Genomic DNA, 24,688 nt, shown 5'->3' on the forward strand with positions numbered 1-24,688 from the left:
ATGACCTTTTAACCAAATTTTTCATGTTGAACTAGATACAAAATGTAATTGTGGCTGCAATATGGAATATAATGTTTTTTTTTTTAAATTTGCCTCTGTTGTGGAGATGCTGCCAAACATTTGGCATCTAATTAGTTAATTTAAACTGGGTATTGGGTCATTCCATGTCAAGTGGACCAGTGGTCCACACTCGACCTCCGATTTTGCTGAAAATTTATAAGGATGTACATGTATGTTTGAAAAGAGGTTCTGTAAATTTTTAGGGCCAGATCTCAAATACATTGGGCACTGTTGACTTTTCACTGGAGGTTCCACCAAGCCTGCAGCTTCAGCTAAGAGGATTTTGCAAACTTTAGCACATAGCCATTAGAGTTCTATACTGGGTATGATGCTGAAATTGAATGCCCGGGTCCTGAAGTTTTAAAAGAATTTCTAGTCAATGTGTTTGTCAACAGTGACCATGAAGATATTATTGAGTTCAAACAATGGATTCACACTGATCGAGACACGCTTGTTACCAAACAACTGACTATAGAAGATTTCATTGAAAAATTGGTTTTGAAAATTTCTAAACTTTGTAGCCATCACTACATTGCCAAGCATCAAAGTTGCTATCTGAAATCGTTGAAGGAAAATCTGAAACCTGGAGAGCTTGTGATCCTTATGGACTTTGCTGAAAATTGCTCATTTTTTGTTCAAGATGCCTTTCAAGGTTTCCACTGGGAAAACGTATTTATTATTTTCACGGCTCTGCATTATAAACTTCTATGAAGCACTTGGGGGTTCAAAGTGCTCACCACACATCTAGATAAGTTCCTTTCAGGGTCTAGTTTCCAAAATGGGGTCACTTGTGGGGGGTTTCTACTGTTTAGGCACATCAGGGGCTCTGCAAACGCAACGTGACGCCCGCAGAGCATTCCATGAAAGTCTGCATTTCAAAACGTCACTACTTCAATTCCAAGCCCCGGCATGTGCCCAAACAGTAGTTTACCCCCACATATGGGTATCACCGTACTCAGGAGAAACTGGACAACAAATATTGGGGTCAAATTTCTCCTGTTACCCTTGGGAAAATTAAAAAATTCTGGGCTAAATAATTATTTTTGAGGAAAGAAAACGTATTTATTATTTTCACGGCTCTGCATTATAAACTTCTATGAAGCACTTGGGGGTTCAAAGTGCTCACCACACATCTAGATAAGTTCCTTTCAGGGTCTAGTTTCCAAAATGGGGTCACTTGTGGGGGGTTTCTACTGTTAAGCCACATCAGGGGCTCTGCAAACGCAACGTGACGCCCACAGAGCATTCCATCAAAGTCTGCATTTCAAAACGTCACTACTTCACTTCCGAGCCCCGGCATGTGCCCAAACAGTGATTTACCCCCACATATGGGGTATCAGCGTACTCAGGAGAAACTGGACAACAACTTTTGGGGTCAAATTTCTCCTGTTACCCTTGGGAAAATAAAAAATTGCAGGCTAAAAGATCATTTTTGAGAAAATAATTTTTTTTTTTATTTTCATGGCTCTGCGTTATAAACTTCTGTGAAGCACTTGGGGGTTCAAAGTCCTCACCACACATCTAGATTAGTTCCTTTGGGGGTCTAGTTTCCAAAATGGGGTCACTTGTGGGGGAGCTCCAATGTTTAGGCACACAGGGGCTCTCCAAACGCGACATGGTGTCCGCTAACAATTGGAGCTAATTTTCCATTCAAAAAGTCAAATGGCGCGCCTTCTCTTCCGAGCCCTGCCGAGTGCCCAAACAGTGGTTTACCCCCACATATGAGGTATCGGCGTACTCGGGAGAAATTGCCCAACAAATTTTATGATCCATTTTATCCTACTGCCCATGTGAAAATGAAAAAATTGAGGCGAAAAGAATTTTTTTGTGAAAAAAAATTACTTTTAATTTTTACAGATCAATTTGTGAAGCACCTGAGGGTTTAAAGTGCTCACTAGGCATCTAGATAAGTTCCTTGGGGCGTCTAGTTTCCAAAATGGGGTCACTTGTGGGGGAGCTCCAATTTTTAGGCACACGGGGGCTCTCCAAACGTGACATGGTGTCCGCTAAAGAGTGGAGCCAATTTTTGATTCAAAAAGTCAAATGGCGCTCCTTCCCTTCCAAGCCCTGCCGTGCGCCAAAACAGTGGTTTACCCCCACATATGAGGTATCAGCGTACTCAGGACAAATTGGACAACAACTTTCGTGGTTCAGTTTCTCCTTTTACCATTGGGAAAATAAAAAAATTGTTGCTAAAAGATAATTTTTGTGACTAAAAAGTTAAATGTTCATTTTTTCCTTCCATGTTGCTTCTGCTGCTGTGAAGCACCTGAAGAGTTAATAAACTTCTTGAATGTGGTTTTGAGTACCTTGAGGGGTGCAGTTTTTAGAATGGTGTCACTTTTGGGTATTTTCAGCCATATAGACCCCTCAAACTGACTTCAAATGTGAGGTGGTCCCTAAAAAAAATGGTTTTGTAAATTTCGTTGTAAAAATGACAAATCGCTGGTCGAATTTCAACCCTTATAACTTCCTAACAAAAAAAAATTTTGTTTCCAAAATTGTGCTGATGTAAAGTAAACATGTGGGAAATGTTATTTATTAACTATTTTGTGTCACATATCTCTCTGGTTTAACAGAATAAAAATTCAAAATGTGAAAATTGCGAAATTTTCAAAATTTTCGCCAAATTTCCGTGTTTATCACAAATAAATGCAGAATTTATTGACCTAAATTTACCACTAACATGAAGCCCAATATGTCACGAAAAAACAATCTCAGAACCGCTAGGATCCGTTGAAGCGTTCCTGAGTTATTACCTCATAAAGGGACACTGGTCAGAATTGCAAAAAACGGCAAGGTCTTTAAGGTCAAAATAGGCTGGGTCTTGTAGGGGTTAACAGTAATTGTGAAGTATCTCAAGACTCTAATCTATGGGATTCGTCATATCCACTACTTCAGCGATGGATCCGCAGCCCAGTACAAAAATGTCAAAAATTTTCTCAACTTGTGCCACCACAATTCTGATTTCAATATCAGCGCTGAATGGAATTTTTTTTTTTGGTACCAGTCATGGAAAGTCGCCCTGTGATGGGATTGGAGGGACAGCAAAGAGGTTGGCAGCTCGTGCCAGTCTTCAACGCCCAACTGAAAACCAAATACTGACCCCGGTGGATTTATTCAACTTTTGCAACGAGCAACTGCATGGAATCAAGTTTTTTTTTTTTTTTTTTTTTTTTTTTTTTAATTGACGAAATACGGGTAGTTCAAGAGGAAAGGTTCAAAGATGGACATACAATTGCTGGAACAAGAGAAAATCAGTTTGTGCCAATTGATGACAAAAAGATTCGCATTTCAATGGTGTCAAATGACCCATCATCTTTCATTGCCCATGTAGATAGATCTGTCCGATCAGAAATGCCTTTTGTGCAAATTGCAAACCTCCAGCCAGGGCAATACATTGCCTGCATTTACGATAGGAACTGGTGGATTGGAAATATTTCTGAAATTCCAGTTGACGAGCATGATGCATTAATACATTTTATGCATCCTCATGGACCAGCTAGCTTCTTTCACTGGCCTGTGAGAAATGATACATGCTGGATTCCCGAGCAGTCAATCATTGCAATAATTCCAGCACCAGCTGCAACAGCAATGGGCCGACAATACAGCTTCTCTGAACCGATTATGTTGCAAATTCAGCAACAATTCCAGACCACTTAGACTGAACATTATGGCTTGGGAACCAACAAAAGATACCCAATATTAGGCTTGGGATCCTAGGCAAAGACACCCACCCTCAGGCTTCGGAACCTGCGATAAAGAGACCGCCCGAGGCTCGCCTTGCACGGCTATCGGCCATGGCTCCTAGGCGATGGGGCTGCCAATTCTCGAAAGACAGCATTATTACGATTCTTAATAGGATTATAATACCAATTCTTAGGGAATTGGTTGTGGTATAACCACCATGGACCAACGCAAGGGTTTGAATAGTGCAGTTACCATTCACTGCGTATTAATAAATAACACCATGTTCAGTGGCATTTTTCATTTCTTAAACTGAGAGACTCCAAAAAAAACAAAACAATGATCCTTGTAGAGAAAAATGTGCTTTTTCTAATGATATCAGAATTAATGTTTTAGGGGTTCCCTTTTTGAGAAATTTGACCTAAAAATAGGTAAAGTTCGTTTTTTTTTTTTAAAAAAGTTTTTCATCATATGTGGGTGTGAATATTTCCACAAATACATATGCTTTGACCGTGATATTGCAGCAATGCAAAGTCGTGTAGATGTTTGGTGTACAGGGCAAAGCACCAGTCACTATTGGTTTTTGGTCTTGAGTTATATATGGGCAAAGTTTGGCATAAATTTTATGCAACGCGTTTTTCAAGCTACTTTGACACAAAATTGCGGCTGAAATATTGTTTTGTCATAGCCGGTAATTTTATCGTGTTTAGTAGCAAAAGTTGAGCTAGTATGCCAAATTTCAGCATCATACCCAGTATAGAACTCTAATGGCTATGTGCCAAAGTTTGAAAAATCCTCTTAGCTGAAGCCGCAGGCTTGGTGGAACCTCCAGTGAAAGGTCAACAGTACCCAATGTATTTGAGATCTGGCCCTAAAAATTTACAGAACCTCTTTTCAAACATACATGTACATCCTTATAAATTTTCAGCAAAATCGGAGGTCGAGTGGGGACAATCTTTAAAACTGGTCCACTTGATGTGGAATGACCCTATTAGATCTTTTTCACTGGGGCTTGTACTTCTGCCTTTGTGATATTGACCAATCATACATACCGTATATACTTGAGTATAAGTCGACCCGAGTATAAGCCGACCTCCCCCCCCCCCCCTAATTTTGCCACAAACTAGGAAAACTTATTGACTCGAGTATAAGCCTAGGGTAGGAAATGCAGCAGCTACCGGTGAATTTCAAAAATAAAAATAAATGCTCTATACCGTTCATTATGGCCCCACAGATGCTCCTTATATAATGCTGTGCCATATAGAATGCTGCTGCTGCAATAAAAGAAAAAAAATCACTCGCTTCTCTTCGCTCAGGACGCCGGCGCTTTCAAATATTTACCTGCTCCTTGTGCGGCTCCGTCTCCAGCACTGACGCTCAGCAGAGGGCACGCACTGACCACGTCAACGCGCCCTCTGACCTGAGCAACACTGCCAGAGGACGCTGGAGACAGAGCCGCACCGGAGCGAGGAGCAGGTAAATATCGTGCAGCGCTCTCCTCCCCGTATACTTACCTGCTCCTGGGGCGGTGCCTGCAGTCTCTGCTTCTTCCACCGTTGCATCTTCTTTCTGTATTGAGCGGTCCGTTATCGATCATTACAGTAATGAATATGCGGCTCCTCCTCTATGGGAGGTGGAGCCGCATATTCATTACTGTAATGAGCGGTGCCATGTGACCACTCAGTACAGGAAGAAACTGAAGCGCTGGAAGAAGCAGGGACCGCGCCAGCAGTAGGTAAGTATAACTAGACAGCCCCTGCTGACTCCCGGGTATGACTCGAGTATAAGCCGAGAGGGGGACTTTCAGCCCCAAAAAATGGGCTGAAAATCTCGGCTTATACTCGAGTATACACGGTAAGCAGCAACATTGAAATGCAGAAGGATCTGTGATGTCATTAGTGTCACATGACCTGAGTCCACAGGTTCTGCCAGCTGGAGTGTGCAGCCTAAATAAGCACTGAAGATGTATTACACAGTAGAGATAATTGACTATCATAACTACAGCACACAGTAAACAAAGTGATACATTACTGGAATCTGCGTATTTGTCCCTACTTTAAGCTGCTGTCAGATTACATGGCAGAAGCCTGCTGACATAATCCCTTTAAATTGATTGTTGTGTATTTGCTGGCAGTGTTAAGGAGAAACTTGTAAATGCTTTGTCTAGTAATGGGTAGTTCATCTTGGCATTTTACCATGTTTTTGCCTTTACCTCTCTCCCTCCCAGCCCCTACCTACATTTTAGGTAATTCTATGGACAGCAACTGTAATCTAATTCCTCAGTGTACTTATTACGCCTCTTTCACACTTTTTTTGCAATCCGTCGTTTTGGGCAAAAAACTGATCCTGCAAATGTGCTCGCAGAATGCGTTTTTTTTGCCCATAAACTTGTATTAGCGATGGATTTCCACACATCGTGTTTTGGCGAACCGTCGTCACAAAAAAAGTTAAATGTAACATTTTTTTGTACGTCCTGTCTGCCGAATCTCCGCCCCCCTCCTCCCCGGACTGCAGAATGGGCAGCGGATGCGTCGAAAAACTGCATCCGCTGCCCACGTCGTGCAAAACTTTCACAACGTCCGTCGGTCCGACGCATAGTGACGGACCCGTACCGACGGAAGTGTGAAAGAGGCCTTACCTGTCTACTCTGAATTCAAGTTGAATAAGTGGAGGAGAATAGAAGTCTGGAAAGGGATTTTTTTCTCTAATGACATATATATTAGTTTATCTTCTCTTGTACTTGTTATGAAAAATAGCGGTTTTACAGAGTAAGTTTTGTTACTGTTATCTAATTCTGAAATGTTACATTGCTTACCACAATATTTATTTTTCTTTCCTGACAAACCAAGAACGGGACAAAGAGAACCGCCATCGGAAGCGTAGTCATAGCCGTTCTAGGAGTCGAGACCGAAAACGGCGCAGTCGTAGCAGAGATAGACGAGCTAGAGAACAGCGCAGTGGATCAAGAGACAGACGGAGACGCAGGTTGTTCTACATTTTAAGAATGCAAATATTAATCATTCTTTAATTTTAAGTCATGCCTTTTTATTCACATTGAAACTTAAAAAGCGAACCTGTCATTAGTAAACTACAGGCATTGTCAGGTTGGTGCTGTTACACTGATTGTAATGATTTGTGGTTGAGTACTGCTGCCCCACTTACTTGTAACAAGACACCCTTCCCCCCCCCCCCCCTAATACTTCTCCTGTTCTGTAGTCACAAGTATACTCCAATTTAATGTATATGCAGCAATAGGATTACTCTGTCCTCGGTGCATTACTCTACATCTAGCACCATTAAATCTCATGTTTGCCCATTCAGCCATCTTAACCAGATCATTTTGCAATATTGTAATGTCAAGGTCAGAGTTTAGTAGCCTACATAGTTTAATGTCATCAGCAAAGACTGGAACTTTTTACTCTCAATCTCACCCACTAGGTCATTAATAAAGAGGTTAAAAATAATTGCTCGTAGCATGGATCCTTGTGGTCTCCACAGCTAACTATATATCGCATTTAGCGTATGTACCATTTATGACTGCTTTGTTCTGTCTTTTCCTTACCCATCTGGATGTAGCTTTGTAAAGTCGAGATAAATCACATCAGCTTCATTTGCAATATTCAGATTTCAGAGTTGCACTTGCCTCCTTCATAGAAACCCCAACATGAATCCTTAGTTAGACACAACTTATCTTTCATGAATCCATGCTTGTTGTCTGTTATTTAATTATTCTCTGCAGTATAATTATGCAGGTCATCTCTTACAATGCACTCAAACTTTGTACACTACTGATGTCAGACTTTTGGACGGTAGTTGCCTGGATCCACCTTCTTGCCTGGATCCACCTTCTTGCCTTTCTTAATAAGTTTGCAATCGCTGTAACTGCAGACTTATGAATCCCACCCCAATGCACACTGTGTTTGACTTGGACAATAGGGTATGTATGAGTTATGTACATAATCCTGGTCAGTGGGCATGGCCTCTCCCCATTCACAGAGCAGGGTCTCTTCAGGATGCCGGCGGCAGAAATGTGCTGACGCTGCAGCTCGGTGTCCACAGTGAGCAGAGTGCATCACCGTTTTCCCTGCGGCCATCTTCCTAAAGCTGTGGGCCGCTGGAGGATTCAGAAACATGGCTGCCGGAGGCCACACATGTGCGGATTGAGATTTCAGCGGCCATTTTCCTGAAGCCGAGATTTCAATCTGCGCACGCACAGCCTCTGGCGGCCCACAGCTTCAGGAAGATGGCCGCAGGGAAACCTGTGATGCACTCTGCTCACCATGGGCAGAGGCGCCGCCACATTTGTCGCTGACATCTTGAAGAAGGGAATCTGCTCAGGCCGCACCCGCACCGCCGCAGCATCGCCACACCCCACTGTAAGCCTGCTTTCGCACTAAAAGACGCACTCCCCTTCATTTTCCTCCCAAACTTTTTGGGGAAAAGGTGCGTCTTTTAGTCTGAAAAATACAGTACTTGCCTGAGGCTATGTGCACACGTTGCGGATTAAGCTTGGGAATTTCTGGTGCGGATTCTGCCTCTCCTGGCAGAAAACGCACCTGCGGATTTGTGAAGTTTTTGTGCGGTTTTGCTGCGGTTTTCTTGCGGATTTGCTGCGTTTTTTACCCCTGATATTTTCTATAATGGAATGGGTACAAAAACACTGCAGATTCACTAAAAAGTAGTGACATGCTACTTCTTTTAAACCGCAGCGTTTCTGCAGCGGATTTTCCGCAAAGTGTGCACAGCATTTTTTTTCTTCATTGATTTACATTGTACTGTAAATCAATTGCGGATCTTCAGCGTTTCTGCACTGCAAAAAACGCTGCGGATCCGCAGAGAATCCGCAACGTGTGCACATAGCCTTAAGGTACCGTCACACTTAGCGACGCTGCAGCGATACCGACAACGATCCGGATCGCTGCAGCGTCGCTGTTTGGTCGCTGGAGAGCTGTCACACAGACCGCTCTCCAGCGACCAACGATGCCGGTAACTAAGCGCAGGGCCGCGCTTAGTAACCCGATGTTTACCCTGGTTACCATCCTAAAAGTAAAAAAAAACAAACGCCACATACTTGCCTACCGCTGTCTGTCCTCCAGCGCTGTGCTCTGCACTCCTCCTGTACTGACTGTGAGCACAGCGGCCGGAGAGCAGAGCGGTGACGTCACCGCTCTGCTTTCCGGCTGACCGACGCTCAGTCAGTACAGGAGGAGAGCAGAGCACAGCGCCGGGGACAGACAGCGGTAGGTAAGTATGTGGTGTTTGTTTTTTTTTTTACTTTTTGGATGGTAACCAGGGTAAACATCGGGTTACTAAGCGCGGCCCTGCGCTTAGTTACCCGATGTTTACCCTGGTTACCAGTGAAGACATCGCTGAATCGGTGTCACACACGCCGATTCAGCGATGTCTGCGGGGAGTCCAGCGACCAAATAAAGTTCTGGACTTTCTTCCCCGACCAGCGACAGCATAGCAGGGGCCTGATCGCTGCTGCCTGTCACACTGGACGATATCGCTAGCAAGGACGCTGCAACGTCACGGATCGCTAGCGATATCGTCTTGTGTGACGGTACCTTTAATCCTGTTTTCCTGTTCACACTAGCAATTCATGAGATGAGTTCAGGGCCACAGGCATTCCTTATCCATTCCTTTTTCCTCTGCTGGAGGAGGAGAAGCTTTACTTCTGAGCATGTACAGAAGTGTAGAATAGATTCAACTCAACTAAAAGCTTAAATCCATAGTAATGAACAGACATTTATAGGATATTTAATAACTTAACCAAATTATGAAAAATTATTCAGCACATCCCGCTACATGTAGTATGTGCATACTGTGCCAGATTTATTATATTTTGATTTTGTCCATTTTATGCCAACTCCGACTTCACAATCCTAGCCCAACTGAGTGGTTCCCATCAACTGCAAGAACAATTACTGCCAAAGCTCTTTTCAGACCGAGCAGCTGATTGTATTCAGCACTGTTGAGCAAGAATTGATGAAAGCTGTTTTGTGTTTGGTTATGGGCAGTAAAGACAGATTTTTCTGTCACCATTCATAAGTGTGGTGGTGTAAAAGTTAACACTGAGTACAATGAGCGAGTGGAGACTTGATTCATCCAAAAAATAAGAAAACATAATCAGTCATTGACTTTGAAAAAGTTATCATAAACCCAAATTTTGCATGTGTTAACATGTTGGGCTATAGGTTGACCTTCATGGTCTTATGTCTACCTTCAACTACTCGTTTACTCGCCTTGACCTTGGCTATGATGTTTACAATTTATTACCGCATAGTGAACAAACCCTAAAAAAACAAAGGGGAATTGCATTTTTCTCTTTCGCCTCATTGGGGGACACAGGACCATGGGTGTATGCTGTTGCCACTAAGTTAATACAAAAAGAGTTAGCTCCTCCTCTGAAGTATACACCCTCATGCTGTTTGAGAGCTAGTTCTTGCTTGGTGTCCGTAGAAAGGCGCTCGGACGGGTCTGCTATTCAGACCCAAAACACTTTTTTACCCTTCGCCACGACAGCACCCACTATGAGCCCATAGGAACAGGAAACCTACAGAGACAAAAAGGGCGCCCCCCCTCTCCTCCTCAGTTGGTTTCCTGTTCCTATCGGAAATCTTGTAACCTACATGGAGGGAGGTGGTTGGAGCACCTCCATGTTACCTGACCCATGCACCCGCCTGTGTGGTATCCGAGGGAACAGCAGGAGCTGCGGTGTCAGCGGCAGCGTCGGGGGAGGCACTGCATGCATCCTTCCCCCTCGTCTGGGCACCATCCGGCAGGTTCCGGGCGACTGAAGTCCGGCCTATGGAGGAGGCAAGTGTGGAGGATCGGCCGCTCTCCAGCGGCGCTGCTGCACGAGTGTCACATAGGAGCAGCGGCGGCGGCAGCATTGGGCTGGTAAGTCCGCGCTGATTCACTGAACCGGAAGTGGATGGGTACACTTCCGGTTCGCGGCAGGCAGCGTTCTGATGACCGCACTTTTCAAATACAGGCCGGGGCACAGCGCTAATCGCTCACTATGCTGTCCCCGGCACATAACGAGCTTTCACCAGCGGTGGATGAGAGCGCTGACGTGAGCAGTGCAAAATCGGCAAAGAAGAGTGATCGCTCCATGGCAGGAGCTGATACTCACAGAAGCAAGACAAGAAGTAGAGATTCAGATCTACTTATTCCCCACACAATCTCCACCTCCAAGACCGGTATGGCGTTAGCTTCACTGGGTGAGTGTTTCATAGTCCTCTACCTATAAGCTGATCCCTTCCTTCTCTGCTCTCCCCTTAGGCTAAAAAATCCAATAAAACTAAGCACAAACAATGTGCTCTGTTTGCAACCCCTGCCTGACACGTACCCTAAGAGGTTATGTCAGGACTGTATAAAGCAGACTTTGCAGGACAAGGAGGCTGTAACAACCACGAATATTAGGGCCGTGATACGACAGGAGATCCAGTCTCTCGGATCAAAATCCTTAGAGAAACATGGAACTAAGCGTCTCTTCCCTGCCTCTAGTACGGAGTCCGAAGAGGGCCTCATCCGATCTTCCAATACTTCAGGATCATCTCCCAGCTCGTCTGAAGATGAAGGCGGAGCATGTTTTCCTGTAGAAAGCATAGATAACCTTGTAAGATCCGCCAGGAACACTATGGGGTGTCCAGATACGAGAGCTGTAAAATCTGCGCAGGATATCATGTTTTCAGGTCTGGGTCATAAAAAAAGGCGAGTTTTTCCAGTTGTTTCTGCCGTCAAGGACCTTGTAAAAAAAGAGTGGGATAAACAAGGGAAAGGGTTTCTCCCATCCTCTTCAGAGACGTTACCCCTTCAGTGACGAGGAACTAACAGTATGGTCCAAGGTTCCCAAAGTGGATGCAGCAGTGGCATCCACCTCCAAACTGTCATCTCTTCCGGTGGAGGATGCAGGGATCTTACTAGATCCCTTGGATCGTAAGACTGAAGCACTCCTGAAAAGATCCTGGGAGACAAACACAGGAGCCTTTAAGCCTGCCATATCTGGCACGTGCACTGCAAGGTCATTACTGGTATGGGTAGACCAGCTTGAACAGCAGATAAAAGGGAAAGTCGCAAGGGACAAAATCTTGCAAGCAGTTCCTTTCATTAAAAGTGCGGCGGCATTTTTGGCTGACGCTTCAGCAGATTCTCTAAGATTGGCAGCAAGGTCTGCAGGACTTGTCAATGCAGCTCGTCGAGCCCTCTGGTTGAAGGGATGGAAGGGCGATACACAATCTAAGTCCAGATTATGTACAATCCCATGACAGGGTCAGTTTCTGTTTGGAAAGGTTCTTGACGAACTCCTTAATAAAGCAGGAGAAAGAAGGAAGGGATTCCCTAAACAGTTTCTTCCTTCTTATAGGAGAGCGTTTAGGAGACGGCCGTTCAACAGAAGGAGGCCGTATGAACAGCAGAGAGACCGTTGGGATCCGAAGGAAGCAAAACCGAAAGGTGCCTTATTCAGTAACCCCGAGACCTCTAGACAAGGTAGATACCATCAGTAGTATCCCAGTGGGGGGGAAGACTGAAATATTTCCATCAACAGTGGGAGCAAATATCTTCAAACCCATGGATCCTTAACATAATCAAAAGGGGACTAAAATTAGAGTTCTCCAAATTACCATCAAATACTTTTGTAGTTACATCATTAAAAGCGCCGGAACAACGTAAAGCGCTTCAAATAGAAATTCTGAGCCTTTTGGCTAAGAATGTTCTCATAGAGGTACCAAAAAATCAGGAGAGAAAAGGATTCTATTCTTCTTTGTTTCTGATTCAGAAACCAAATGGTACTTTCCGTACTATAATAAATCTAAAAAGATTAAACTCCTATCTCCGTGATCATACCTTTAAAATGGAATCGATAAGATCAACTATTAAACTTTTGTTCCCTAGGTGCTTTATGGCGGGTCTAGATTTGAAAGATGCGTACTACCATATTCCCATCTGTGCAGAACACCAACAGTATCTCAGAGTAGCAGTACAGCTACAGGGCCGAATCCGCCACTTCCAGTTCACAGCCATGCCGTTCGGCCTCTCCATGGCTCCTCGGATTTTCACAAAAGTTAAGGCCCCTTCACATTAAGCGACGCTGCAGCGATACCGACAACGATCCGGATCGCTGCAGCGTCGCTGTTTGGTCGCTGGAGAGCTGTCACACAGACCGCTCTCCAGCGACCAACGATGCCGGTAACCAGGGTAAACATCGGGTAACTAAGCGCAGGGCCGCGCTTAGTAACCCGATGTTTACCCTGGATACCATGCTAAAAGTTAAAAAAAACAAACACTACATACTTACCTACCGCTGTCTGTCCTCCAGCGCTGCGCTCTGCTTCTCTGCTCTCCTCCTGTACTGTCTGTGAGCCGGAAAGCAGAGCGGTGACGTCACCGCTCTGCTTTCCGGCTCACAGACACTACAGGAGGAGTGCAGAGCACAGCGCTGGAGGACAGACAGCGTTAGGTAAGTATGTAGTGTTTGTTTTTTTAAACTTTTAGCATGGTATCCAGGGTAAACATCGGGTTACTAAGCGCGGCCCTGCGCTTAGTTACCCGATGTTTACCCTGGTTACCAGTGAAGACATCGCTGGATCGGTGTCACACACGCCGATCCAGCGATGTCTCCAGGGAGTCCAGCGACGAAATAAAGTTCTGGACTTTATTCAGCGACCAACGATCTCCCAGCAGGGGCCTGATCGTTGGTCGCTGTCACACAGAACGATTTCATTAACGATATCGTTGCTACGTCACAAATAGCAACGATATCGTTAACCATATCGTTGTGTGAAGGTACCTTTATGCTTGAGGTGATGGCTTATCTGCGTCATCCAGATACGTTAATTGTCCCTTATCTAGATGACTTCCTGATAATTGGTAACTCAGCTTCACAATTTAAAGAACGTCTGACTAATGCCATTTCATCATTACAGGATTTAGGTTGGATTGTGAACTTCAAAAAGTCCAGACTACAGCCAGAGACTCTTCAGTCCTTCCTAGGTCTAATCTTGGACTCTAAGTCAAAGATGTCTCTTGCCAGAAGACAAAAAATCGATTATAATTTCTAAGGTGGCTATGGCGAGGTCTAACCATCGGATGTCCCTCAGAGACGCTATGTCTCTCTTGGTTTCTCTGTCCTCCTGTATTCCTGCGGTTCAATGGGCCCAATACCATACTAGAACCTTACAACATCAAGTTCTGCAGGTTCAGTCGTATTGCCATGATCATTTAAATCCAAAGATGACCCTGTCTAATGACGTACTTAGTTCTCTCCTTTGGTGGCTAGATAGAACACATTTGTCCAGGGGAGTCTCATGGTCAATAAAACCCTCAAAATTAGTCACTACTGACGCAGGTCCAGAAGGTTGGGGGGCCCATCTGAATCAAGATATAGCTCAAGGCCGCTGGAATTCTAATGAAATACAGCAGTCCTCTAATTGGAAAGAATTAAGAGCCGTTTATTATGCGTTGAATTTGTTTCTTCCCCAGCTCCGAGGATCTCATATCAGAGTCCTGTCGGACAATACGACGGTTGTCGCGTATTTAAATCATCAAGGAGGAACGCGATCAGGAAGTCTGTGTTCAGCGGCAAACATCTTTAACTTGGCAGAAAACTATTTCTTATCACTAACAGCTCTCCACATCAGAGGAGTAGAAAATGTAAAAGCCGACTTCCTAAGTCGCCACACACTCCGTCAAGGAGAGTGGACTCTCAATCCTCGGATATTCAAGAACATAGTGGACATATGGGGCCTGCCGCAAATAGACTTATTTGCAACCAAAAACAACAGACAGGTACCAATGTTTGCCTCCTTAAATCCAACAGATCATCCAGACATGATAGACTCACTCTAACATCCGTGGGAGTACGATCTGGCTTATGCGTTCCCACCAATGATGCTGATTCCTTTGGTCATCAAAAAGATAAGGGAAGAGAAAGCGAGGGTGATATTGATAGCACCATTTTGGCCAAAGAGGCCCTGGTTCTCATGTCTTCGAGCGATGTCAGTTTGCGATCCCTGGATTCTGCCAATGACCCCAGACCTACTATCTCAGGGTCCATTCTATCACCAGCAAGTCAAAAATCTTCGCGTGGAACTTGAAAGGCAGATACTAACCCGAAGGGGATTTTCTCAACAACTTATTAACAAGCTGCTGCTAAGTAGAAAGAGGTCTACAACCCTAATATATAGCAGAGTATGGAAAAAATTCCTTACCTTCTATACAAAGCCCTTCTCTAGTAAGATTCCTATTAAAGCTATCCTAGAGTTCCTACAAAAGGGTCATGAGCTCGGTCTATAATTTAATACCTTAAGAGTTCAAGTGTCTGCTTTAGGAGCCCTCTACAGTGCTAACATAGCGGGTGATAGATGGATAGCTAGATTTATTAGAGCATGTGAACGATCTACTCCAGTTCATGTCCCACGTCTACCACCTTGGGATTTGAATCTTGTTCTAGACGCCTTAACGGGTCCTCCCTTTGAGCCTTTAGATTCCATCCCTCTAAAAAATGTTACATACAAGGTAGCTTTACTGATAGCCTTAACGTCAGCCAGACGAGTAGGAGACATACAAGCCCTCTCCATAGACCCTCCATTTCTAATGACATATCAGGACAGGGTGGTTCTCAAACCAGATCCATCATATCTCCCTAAAGTAGCGACAAAATATCATAGATCTCAGGAAATTTTCCTACCTTTTTTGAAAATCCACTAAAGCCAGAGGAAGAGAGGCTACATATGTTGGATGTAAAAAGAGCAGTCCTAAGCTACATAGAGAGAACCCAGTCCTGCAGACAGAGTAGGGCTCTGTTTGTATCTTTTCAGGGTCACCGAAAAGGCTATGGTGTCACGAAAGCTACCTTGTCCCGTTGGATCAGGGAGGCTATCCATCTTGCATACTCGTCAAAAGGCAAAGATCCTCCAGAGGGAGTGAAAGCACATTCAGCTCGGGCTGTCATCCTCATGGGCGGAGAATAAAGACATCTCCATCGAACTCATATGTAAGGCCGCATCCTGGTCGTCGCCTTCTACTTTCTATAGACATTATAGACTTGATCTGTCTTCTACATCTGACTTGGCATTCGGGAGAGCGGTCCTTAGTATGGTAATCCCACCCAGGTGAAGGTTCTCTGAAAGTCTCTCATAGTGGGTGCTGTCGTGGCTCATTAAAAGGGCATTACCGGTAAGTAATCCGGCTTATTTTTCAAATTATTAATTTTTATTTTTACTACAGACGAATGGGACGATGGAGCCTTTCAGGGTTTCGATCTCCCCGAACCATCAAAAGGCGAGCATGGAGAGTGTCGCCTCACCGGCGACGTGGGATTCCACGCTTGAGCTGATCTTCCTTAAGGGGCAATGGGTCCCTTAAAGGGCACTGATCTCCCCGCACCTTACGGACTAGCACATGGAGTGTCGCTTCCACCTATCCTCTTCCACAGCCAGGCCTAATGCTGGACTTCTAGCCCTGTCCACCCTGGGGCTGGAACTCCTTGGATATACAGAGGCCCCTCTGGGGCGTCCGAGCAGCCCCCACTGCACAACCACTGTTAAAGCGGATGGTAAAAGGAGGCGGACGTTCCCTCTCCACCTCCCTATTAAAGGGAGTGTTGATTGAGGATGATCCCTTAAACCCTGCACCGTCCAAAACCAGCAGCGGCAGCAGAAGCAACACAAACCTGCCTCATATCGTTGATTTATATGCCATCCGGCATCTTCTCCGGGTAAGTGCTGGGGCTGGAGGGCTCTGGGACGACGCTGGATAGAGGGGGGCTTCTCATTGTCGCGGCAGCGCTCCTTGCTCCTTCTGGTACAGACGTTGGTTGGCACCGATAAATTTAGTCCCCAGCTTCGGTTCTCTACTAGGCTGCATCCCGTAGCTCTGCCCCCACTATGACGCGTACCGGCGCCTCCGCCCACGTTTCTGGCGCTTCTTGCACAGGATGAGAAGCGCCTTTCCAGATCTCGGCGCCATCTTCCCCTCCTCCAACCCTCCACAGGGGACATCAGCATCTGAAGTGCCAATCAGCAGGATCCGGGGCACATTACCTGGGTAAGGGAGCGCTACGCTATACCCCCTCCCCCCTGCAGTTTCCTTTTCACACAGGAATACTTTTTCCTAAAAGGGCCAAATGCAGGGGTACAATGTCTCAGCCCAAAGGGTCCAAAGAGGCTACTAGACTATGGCAGTTTATTATTATTATTATACATTTTTATAGCGCCATTTATTCCATGGCGCTTTACATGTGAATATGGGGCAAATATAGACAAATACATTAAACATGAGCAGATAACAAGGCACACGAGTACATAAGGAGGGAGGACCCTGCCCGCGAGGGCTCACAGTCTGCAGGTTGGGTCAGACTTCGCTGCTCTGCTATGCCTGTGACTCGAAAAGCACCCAGGAGCCTTCCGTCATCACCAATTCCAGTGGATCGGAGTGTGCGCAGGTCTGATATTGACGGATTGTCACGATTCCCCTGACCGCTGTCACCAATGGGTCAGGATTCACACCGTGACCGTCACCCCTACATCACGGGTTGGGGTGACTTTATGCCAACAGACAACTATCACATGTGCAGGGGGGCTTATCTTAGTTGTCCCTCCACTGCTAACAATGTGATGAAAAACCACACACAAGGGTATTGACCTCTTAGTTTACAGCAGGGGCTTATTCTAGGTATCCCACTGCTTTTCTATATACCACGAACTGCAGGGATTTATGTATATCCCGCTTACAGTTCCACTTAACACTTGCAGCTCTCTGGCGCCCCCCTTACTCTCAGGTCAGATTAGGTACTGCACCCTGGGTAATTAGTCGCCAGAAAGGCTGCCTGCTATGTACTGGCTATTGGGCACGCTGCAGCGACGCGATAACTACCACTCAGGCAGGAACAATAATTATTAACGCCGCAGCCGCTACAACATAACCCAAAAGTCTGCACACTTCTCGCTGCCACCAGCTTCGATTAAACTGGTCCGAAGCTAACCCAACACAGTAGCGTAATTCTCTTCAAGAGACTTAGGGTACGGTTTAGAACAGGAGAGTGAACTAACATATAATAGTATATCCCATTGAAAAATTAGGCAGTGCTTTATCAAAAATATTTTATAAAGATGTTACAAATGAGACAATTGCAAATATGTACAAGGGTAATTATAACATAAAGGGAATAAATGAGAAAAAGGCAACACTTACATGTTCAAAGCATGACAGGCAACCAGGCTAGTGGAGTTTTTCCCATACGTCCCAGCTCATTTGGACGTGAGCAGGGCTCTTCAAGGACAAGACAAGAAATCAAGCAGCAAGGAGCGAGCTGGGGATGTGTGCCACAACTTAATACCTTAAGGCTTTGACATCACAGAAGGGCTGGCTTATCCAGACCCTCCTCTCTCTACATTCTGCTTAAACTTTAAACTATTCTCTCTAATTTCTATAACTTCACTACAAAACATGTCAGTCAGACCAAACCTATCATTCATCTCGGATTAACGTGAGCATTCTAATGAGATCAAATATGTCCTATCTGGGATACATATTTACAGAGAAAACCCTACTTCTTTACCAGATGGAGTTAGAAGCCCGAGTTTCAAGGGATGGGTACATACACAGAGTGGGAATACGAATATATATTTTCGTGTTCTTAACGTAAACATGGTGCATAATATCGTACAAAAACCAAACAAAGAATCTTTCATGAATTTTGGAACCATTTTTCCAGTTCTAGCTGGTGAAGGTGGGAGGGGTGAGGGACTTTCCTCTGAGCCTGGAATTTACGACCCCAGGGCAATAAAACCCCCTTCTAGCATACAGTCTGTAGCCCAGAGAGAAACAAGTAGTCAGCTAGTGAAGGGGGGGTTTAGCCCACCTCATGAGCTGAAGAGCAACTAAACTTATGATATTTCATACCATATCGTGACATGGATCCTCCCTCATAAGGGGGTTGTCGGTTAGGAGGGGCCGAAAGAAAGGTGCCTGTAGGCTAGAAGCCTACAGGCGCTTAAGGAAACTGAAACGGAACATGTCTCCAGAACAATCACCTGCCTTCTCGTCCACGACCTCTGCTTCTCACTCTTCCTCTCCAGGCCAAGTAGTGAAAAGCGACTGTGAGCATGAATCGGACGATTCCTTGGATCTGGACTGCCCAGACTTCCGAAGGACCATGGATTCACACACTAAATATGGACCAAGCCGTGTCTTTTAAGAGGACAAAACAACCTCATAAGACATTTACCGTTCACCCTGAGTTTATGGCAATAATAACTCGGCACAGGAAAGACCGGATAAATGACCTGTGAAGACAGGTCAAAAGCCTCTTAAAACCAAATATCCTTTTGTGACTGAGCTGAAGGAAGACTGGTCCGAAACCCCTGTAGTAGACACTCCAGTGTCTTGCCTGGTATCAAAGACCCTTGTATCCGTACCAAATGGGTCTTCTATTAAAATCCCACAGACAGCCAGATAGAACAGCTGGCTCGCTCTGTCTGAGGCCTAAGGCTCGGCTTTCTGTCCTTCATTTGCATGTGCTGGAGATTATGATCAGGAGAACATTATGGCTTAGAGCATGTGGCTCGCGGCCCCAGGAATTGTGGCTCACAACTATCTGCCAGCTTGGTGCATTAGCTCCAGGTTTAGCAAGCCGGTATGAAGAGCACATCTCAAAATGGTGAATTTTGGAGTAGCCCTGCAAAGAAGAGCAGATCTGGATGCACATATACTGGTCTTAAATGTTTAGAGATGTTTTTGGTATGGTACGCTGGAGGATGATACTACCTGTTAGGCCGGGGTCACACTTGCATATGGCATCCGATGCGAGAGCATCAGATGCGATATGCTAATGATCCTCGGCTCCTGCTCTGCTGTGAACAGGAGCCGAGTGTCATGCGTCTGTGCTCTGAGCCTCTCGCACAGAGCAGATCGGAGCACAGCTGCAGAGGAGGCGGAAAAATGAATTTCTCAATCTCCTCAATTGTCGGCGTATGTCACTCAGATGATATCGGAGTGATGTGCACTGTCTGGGTGCAAGTGAGCCGAGACTCGGCCGAGTGTCAGTGCAAATCGCAGCATGCTGCGATTTCACTTGGATGCTGAAAACGGCCAAGCAAAAACGGTGATGGGAGCAGCCCCTTAGATGAATACTGGTCCGAGTGCTATGCAATGTTTTAGGGTTAGAACTGGGGTTAGGGTTAGAATTCGGCTATGTGCACACGGTGCGGATTTGACTGCGGATCCACAGTGGATTGGCTGCAGCAGATTCGTAGTAGTTTTCCTTTACGTTTACAGTACCATGTAAACCTATGGAAAACCAAATCCGCTTTACCCATGGTGCAGAAAATACCACGTGGAAACGCTGCATTGTATTTTCCGCAGTGCGTTTTACCTGCGGATTTTTCAAAACCTGCAGAAAAATCCTTACACGAATCCACATCGTGGGCACATAGCCTTTGGGTTTGAATTAGGGTTTGGGTTGGAAATGGGGTTAGAGGTGTGTTGGGGTTATGCTTGTGGTTGGGATTAGGGTTAGGGGTGTGTTGGGGTTAGGGTTGTGATTAGGGTTATGGCTAGAGTTGGGGTTAGTGTTTGAGTTGGAATTGAGGGGTTTCCACTGTTTAGGCACATCAGGGGTCTCCAAACGCGTCATGGTGCCACCATTGATTCCAGCCAATCTTGCGTTCAAAAAGTCAAATGGTGCTCCCTCCCTTCCGAGCCCCGACGTGCACCCAAACAGTGGTTTACCCCTAACATATGGGGCACAAGCATACTCAGGAAAAATTGCAAAACAACTTTGGGGTCTAATTTCTCCTGTTACCCTTGGAAAAATAAAAAAATGGGGGCTGAAAACTTATTTTCGTAGGAAATTTTTTTTAATTTTATTTTCACGGCTCTGCGTTATAAACTGTAGTGAAACACTTGGGGGTTCAAAGTTCTCACCACACATCTAGATTAGTTCCTTGGGAGGTCTAGTTTCCAAAATGGGGTCACTTGTGGGGGAGCTCCAATGTTTAGGCACACAGGGGCTCTCCAAATTCGACATGGTGTCCGCTAACGATTGGAGCTAATTTTTCATTCAAAAGTCAAGTGATGCTCCTTCCCTTCCGAGCCTTGCCATGTGCCCAAACAGTGGTTTACCCCCACATGTGAGGTTTCCGTGTACTCAGGAGAAATTGTCCAACAAATTTTAGGATCCATTTTATCCTGTTGCCTATGTGAAAATGAAAAAATTGAGGCTAAAATACTTTTGTGAAAAAAATATATATTACTTTTTCATTTTTTCGGATCAATTTGTGAAGCGCCTGGGGGTTTAAAGTGCTCATTATGCATCGATCTAGGGTCTAGTTTCCAAAAATGGGGTCACTTGTGGGGGAGCTCCAATATTTAGGCACACAGTGGCTCTCCAAACATGGTGTCCACTAAAGATTGGAGCCAATTTTTCACTCAAAAAGTCAAATGGCGCTCCTTCCCTTCCGAGCCCTGTCGTGCGCCCAAACAGTGGTTTCCCCCCACATATAGGGTATCTGCATACTCAAAACAATTTGTACAATAACTTTCGGTGTCCACTTTCTCTTTTTACCCTTGGGAAAATAAAGAAAATTGTTGCTAAAAGATCATTTTTGTAACTAAAAAGTTAAATGTTCATTTTTTCCTTCCATGTTGCTTCTGCTGCTGTGAAGCACCTGAAGGGTTAATAAACTTCTTGAATGTGGTTTTGAGCACCTTGAGGGATGCAGTTTTTGGAATGGTGTCACTGTTGGGTATTTTTAGCCATATATATCCCTCAAACTGACATCAAATGTGAGGTGGTCCCTAAAAAAAAAAAAAAGGTTTTGTAAATTTCATTGTAAAAATGATAAATCGTTGGTCAAATTTTAACCCTTAACTTCCTAGCCAAAAAAAAAAAAAAATGTTGGTTCCAAAATTGTGCTAACATGGGGGTAATGTTATTTGTTAACTATTTTGTGTCACAACTCTCTGGTTTAACAAACAGAATAAAGCCTCAAAATTTGAAAATTGCAAAATTATCAAAATTTTTGCCAAATTTCCATTTTTTTTTTCTTCTTTAAACAAACACAAAAATTATTAACCTAAATTTTCTACTAACATGAAGCCCAATATGTCATGAAAAAACAATCTCAGATCCGCTATGATTCGTTGAAGCGTTCCTGAGTTATTACCTCATGATTGGACACTGGTCCGAATTGCAAAAAATGGCCAGGTCATTAAGGTCAAAATAGGCTGGGTCATGAAGGGGTTAAATGTTGCTTTAACAAATTTATCTCCTGTTATCAGATGTTAACAATTTTGCTCTGTGCTGAATAATGGTGCGGGTGCTGTAATTTTTTTGATCTGCATTTGTATATTGCTGCATTTTTTGTTTCTCTCATAGGGTAAGAAACCCCCATTTTCCAGGACGTCCCCCTGACAGCACCCTGGAGGACGTCGTCCTCCTCCTTGCAGGGACCGGAAAAACACACGAGAGGTTAATGGGTCCCACTCCGCCCCCTTTCCTTCAGTGTTTTTCCTGTCCCTGCATGGAGGGACACACGAGAGTTGCGCAGCGTGCGAAGGCTTACCGGAGATCGGAGGGCTCAGGGGAATCGTGTGGCTGGTCCAATATTCTTCCCCCTGTCAAGTGGCCCAGGGCAGAAACTTCCCGCTGGGGAGTCCCTCTGCCCCAGAGACCAGTCGAGCGGACGGGCTCCTGGGTAGAGCTGCTTCCTCCCGGTGGGGGGCTCTTGGCTCTGGCGCCAGGCAGGAGAAGAGGCGCCCAGAACTCTGTGTTCCATACAGGAACACGGAGGAGTTAGCGGTCAGCAGCGACTCCCGGGACCGAGCGTCATTTCCGGTGATGTCAGCGGGGCCCAGCTTGAATTCCACATAGTGGAACGCGGAATTAATTATACAAATAACCGAACATCGCTTCCGGTGACGTCGGCGGCGTATCCTGTCCGGCATTCCACAGTGTGGTATGCAGACATAGTAAGGGCAGACTTCATTAGGTTTGCGCTCAGGCTTCCGAGGGTCCACATGTGAACAGGTCCTGCGGTCTATCGTTCAGCATCCCTGGTTGGCACAGTGCATGTGTGTTGGAACAGGTGTCTAAATGCCGGAGACGAAAGAGGATATGGAATTCAGGAGTGAGGATGCCGGGATAAGTGGGCATAGCGCAGAGGCTCTTGCACACACATTTAGACACTAATCCCAGCCCTATTATACCTATTCTTGTATTAGGATAAGGATATTCCACAGACACCCCTCCCAACATCTAAAAAGCCAGGCAAGGCCTTGGCAAAGAGTAACCGTTGCTCCATATGTCACTTAAAGCTTCCAGAGGTGTATAAAAAAAATCACTCTGCAGCTCATGTATTTCTAAGGTTGTAAGAGAAGAACAACCAACACTTTTGTCTGAGATGAGTTTAATCCGGGAGGAAGTACAAGCCTCATTAGCTACCATGTCACAACAGCACCATTCCAGTCCAGGTCCGGGCCGTAAAGAGACCTAGATGGGACCCAGAACAGCGAGATCTTGATATGTAGTTGTGGCCAAAAGTATTGACACCCCTGCAATTCTGTCAGATAATGCTCATTTTCTTCCTGAAAATGATTGCAATCACACATTCTTTGGTATTATCTTCATTTAATTTGTCTTAAATGAAAAAAACACAAAAGAGAATGAAGCAAAAAGCAAATATTGATCATTTCACACAACTCCAAAAATGGGCCAGACAAAAGTATTGGCGCCCTCAGCCTAATACTTGGTTGCACAACCTTTAGCCAAAATAACTGTGACCAACTGCTTCTGGTAACCATCAATGAGTTTCTTACAATGCTCTGCTGGAATTTTAGACCATTCTTCTTTGGCAAACTGCTCCAGGTCCCTGATATTTGAAGGGTGCCTTCTCCAAACTGCCATTTTTAGATCTCTCCACAGGTGTTCTATGGGATTCAGGTCTGGACTCATTGCTGGCCACCTTAGAAGTCTCCAGTGCTTTCTCTCAAACCATTTTCTAGTGCTTTTTGAAGTGTGTTTTGGGTCATTGTCCTGCTGGAAGACCCATGACCTCTGAGGGAGACCCAGCTTTCTCACACTGGGCCCTACGTTATGCTGCAAAATTTGTTGGTAGTCTTCAGACTTCATAATGCCATGCACAGTCAAGCAGGCCAGAGGCAGCAAAGCAACCCCAAACCATCAGGGAACCTCCGCCATGTTTGACTGTAGGGACCGTGTTCTTTTCTTTGAATGCCTCTTTTTTTTTTTTTTTTCTCCTGTAAACTCTATGTTGATGCCTTTGCCCAAAAAAGCTCTACTTTTGTCTCATCTGACCAGAGAACATTCTTTCAAAACGTTTTAGGCTTTTTCAGGTAAGTTTTGGCAAACTTCAGCCTGGCTTTTTTATGTCTCGGGGTAAGAAGTGGGGTCTTCCTGGGTCTCCTACCATACAGTCCCTTTTTATTCAGACACCGACGGATAGTATGGGTTGACACTGTTGTACCCTCAGACTGCAGGGCAGCTTGAACTTGTTTGGATGTTAGTTGAGGTTCTTGATCCAACATCTGCACAATCTTGCATTGAAACCTCTTGTCAATTTTCCTTTTTCGTCCACATCTAGGGAGGTTAGCCACAGTGCCATGGGCTTTAAACTTCTTGATGACACTGCGCACGGTAAACACAGGAACAGTCAGGTCTTTGGAGATGGACTTGTAGCCTTGAGATTGCTCATGCTTCCTCACAATTTGGTTTCTCAAGCCCTCAGACAGTTCTTTGGTCTTCTTTCTTTTCTCCATGCTCAATGTGGTACACACAAGGACACAGGACAGAGGTTGAGTCAACTTTAATCCATGTCAACTGGCTGCAAGTGTGATTTAGTTATTGCCAACACCTGTTAGGCGCCACAAGTAAGTTAAAGGTGCTGTTAATTACACAAATTAGAGAAGCATCACA

The 24,688-nt window shown here is 45.0% G+C and overlaps 1 protein-coding gene across 2 annotated transcripts in view; it reads left to right on the forward strand.

Moving 5' to 3' along the window:
* The window catches only part of U2AF2 (U2 small nuclear RNA auxiliary factor 2), a 180,027-nt gene that overhangs the window by 17,469 nt on the left and 137,870 nt on the right, over nucleotides 1-24,688 (forward strand). For both annotated transcript variants that reach the window (XM_069743087.1, XM_069743088.1), the window contains exon 2: nucleotides 6,597-6,732. In XM_069743087.1, the coding sequence (XP_069599188.1) occupies nucleotides 6,597-6,732 (136 nt within the window). The remainder of the gene's footprint in view (nucleotides 1-6,596; nucleotides 6,733-24,688) is intronic.

This window comes from Ranitomeya imitator, chromosome 10 (assembly GCF_032444005.1).
Source record: "Ranitomeya imitator isolate aRanImi1 chromosome 10, aRanImi1.pri, whole genome shotgun sequence".
Lineage (NCBI taxonomy): Eukaryota > Metazoa > Chordata > Amphibia > Anura > Dendrobatidae > Ranitomeya > Ranitomeya imitator.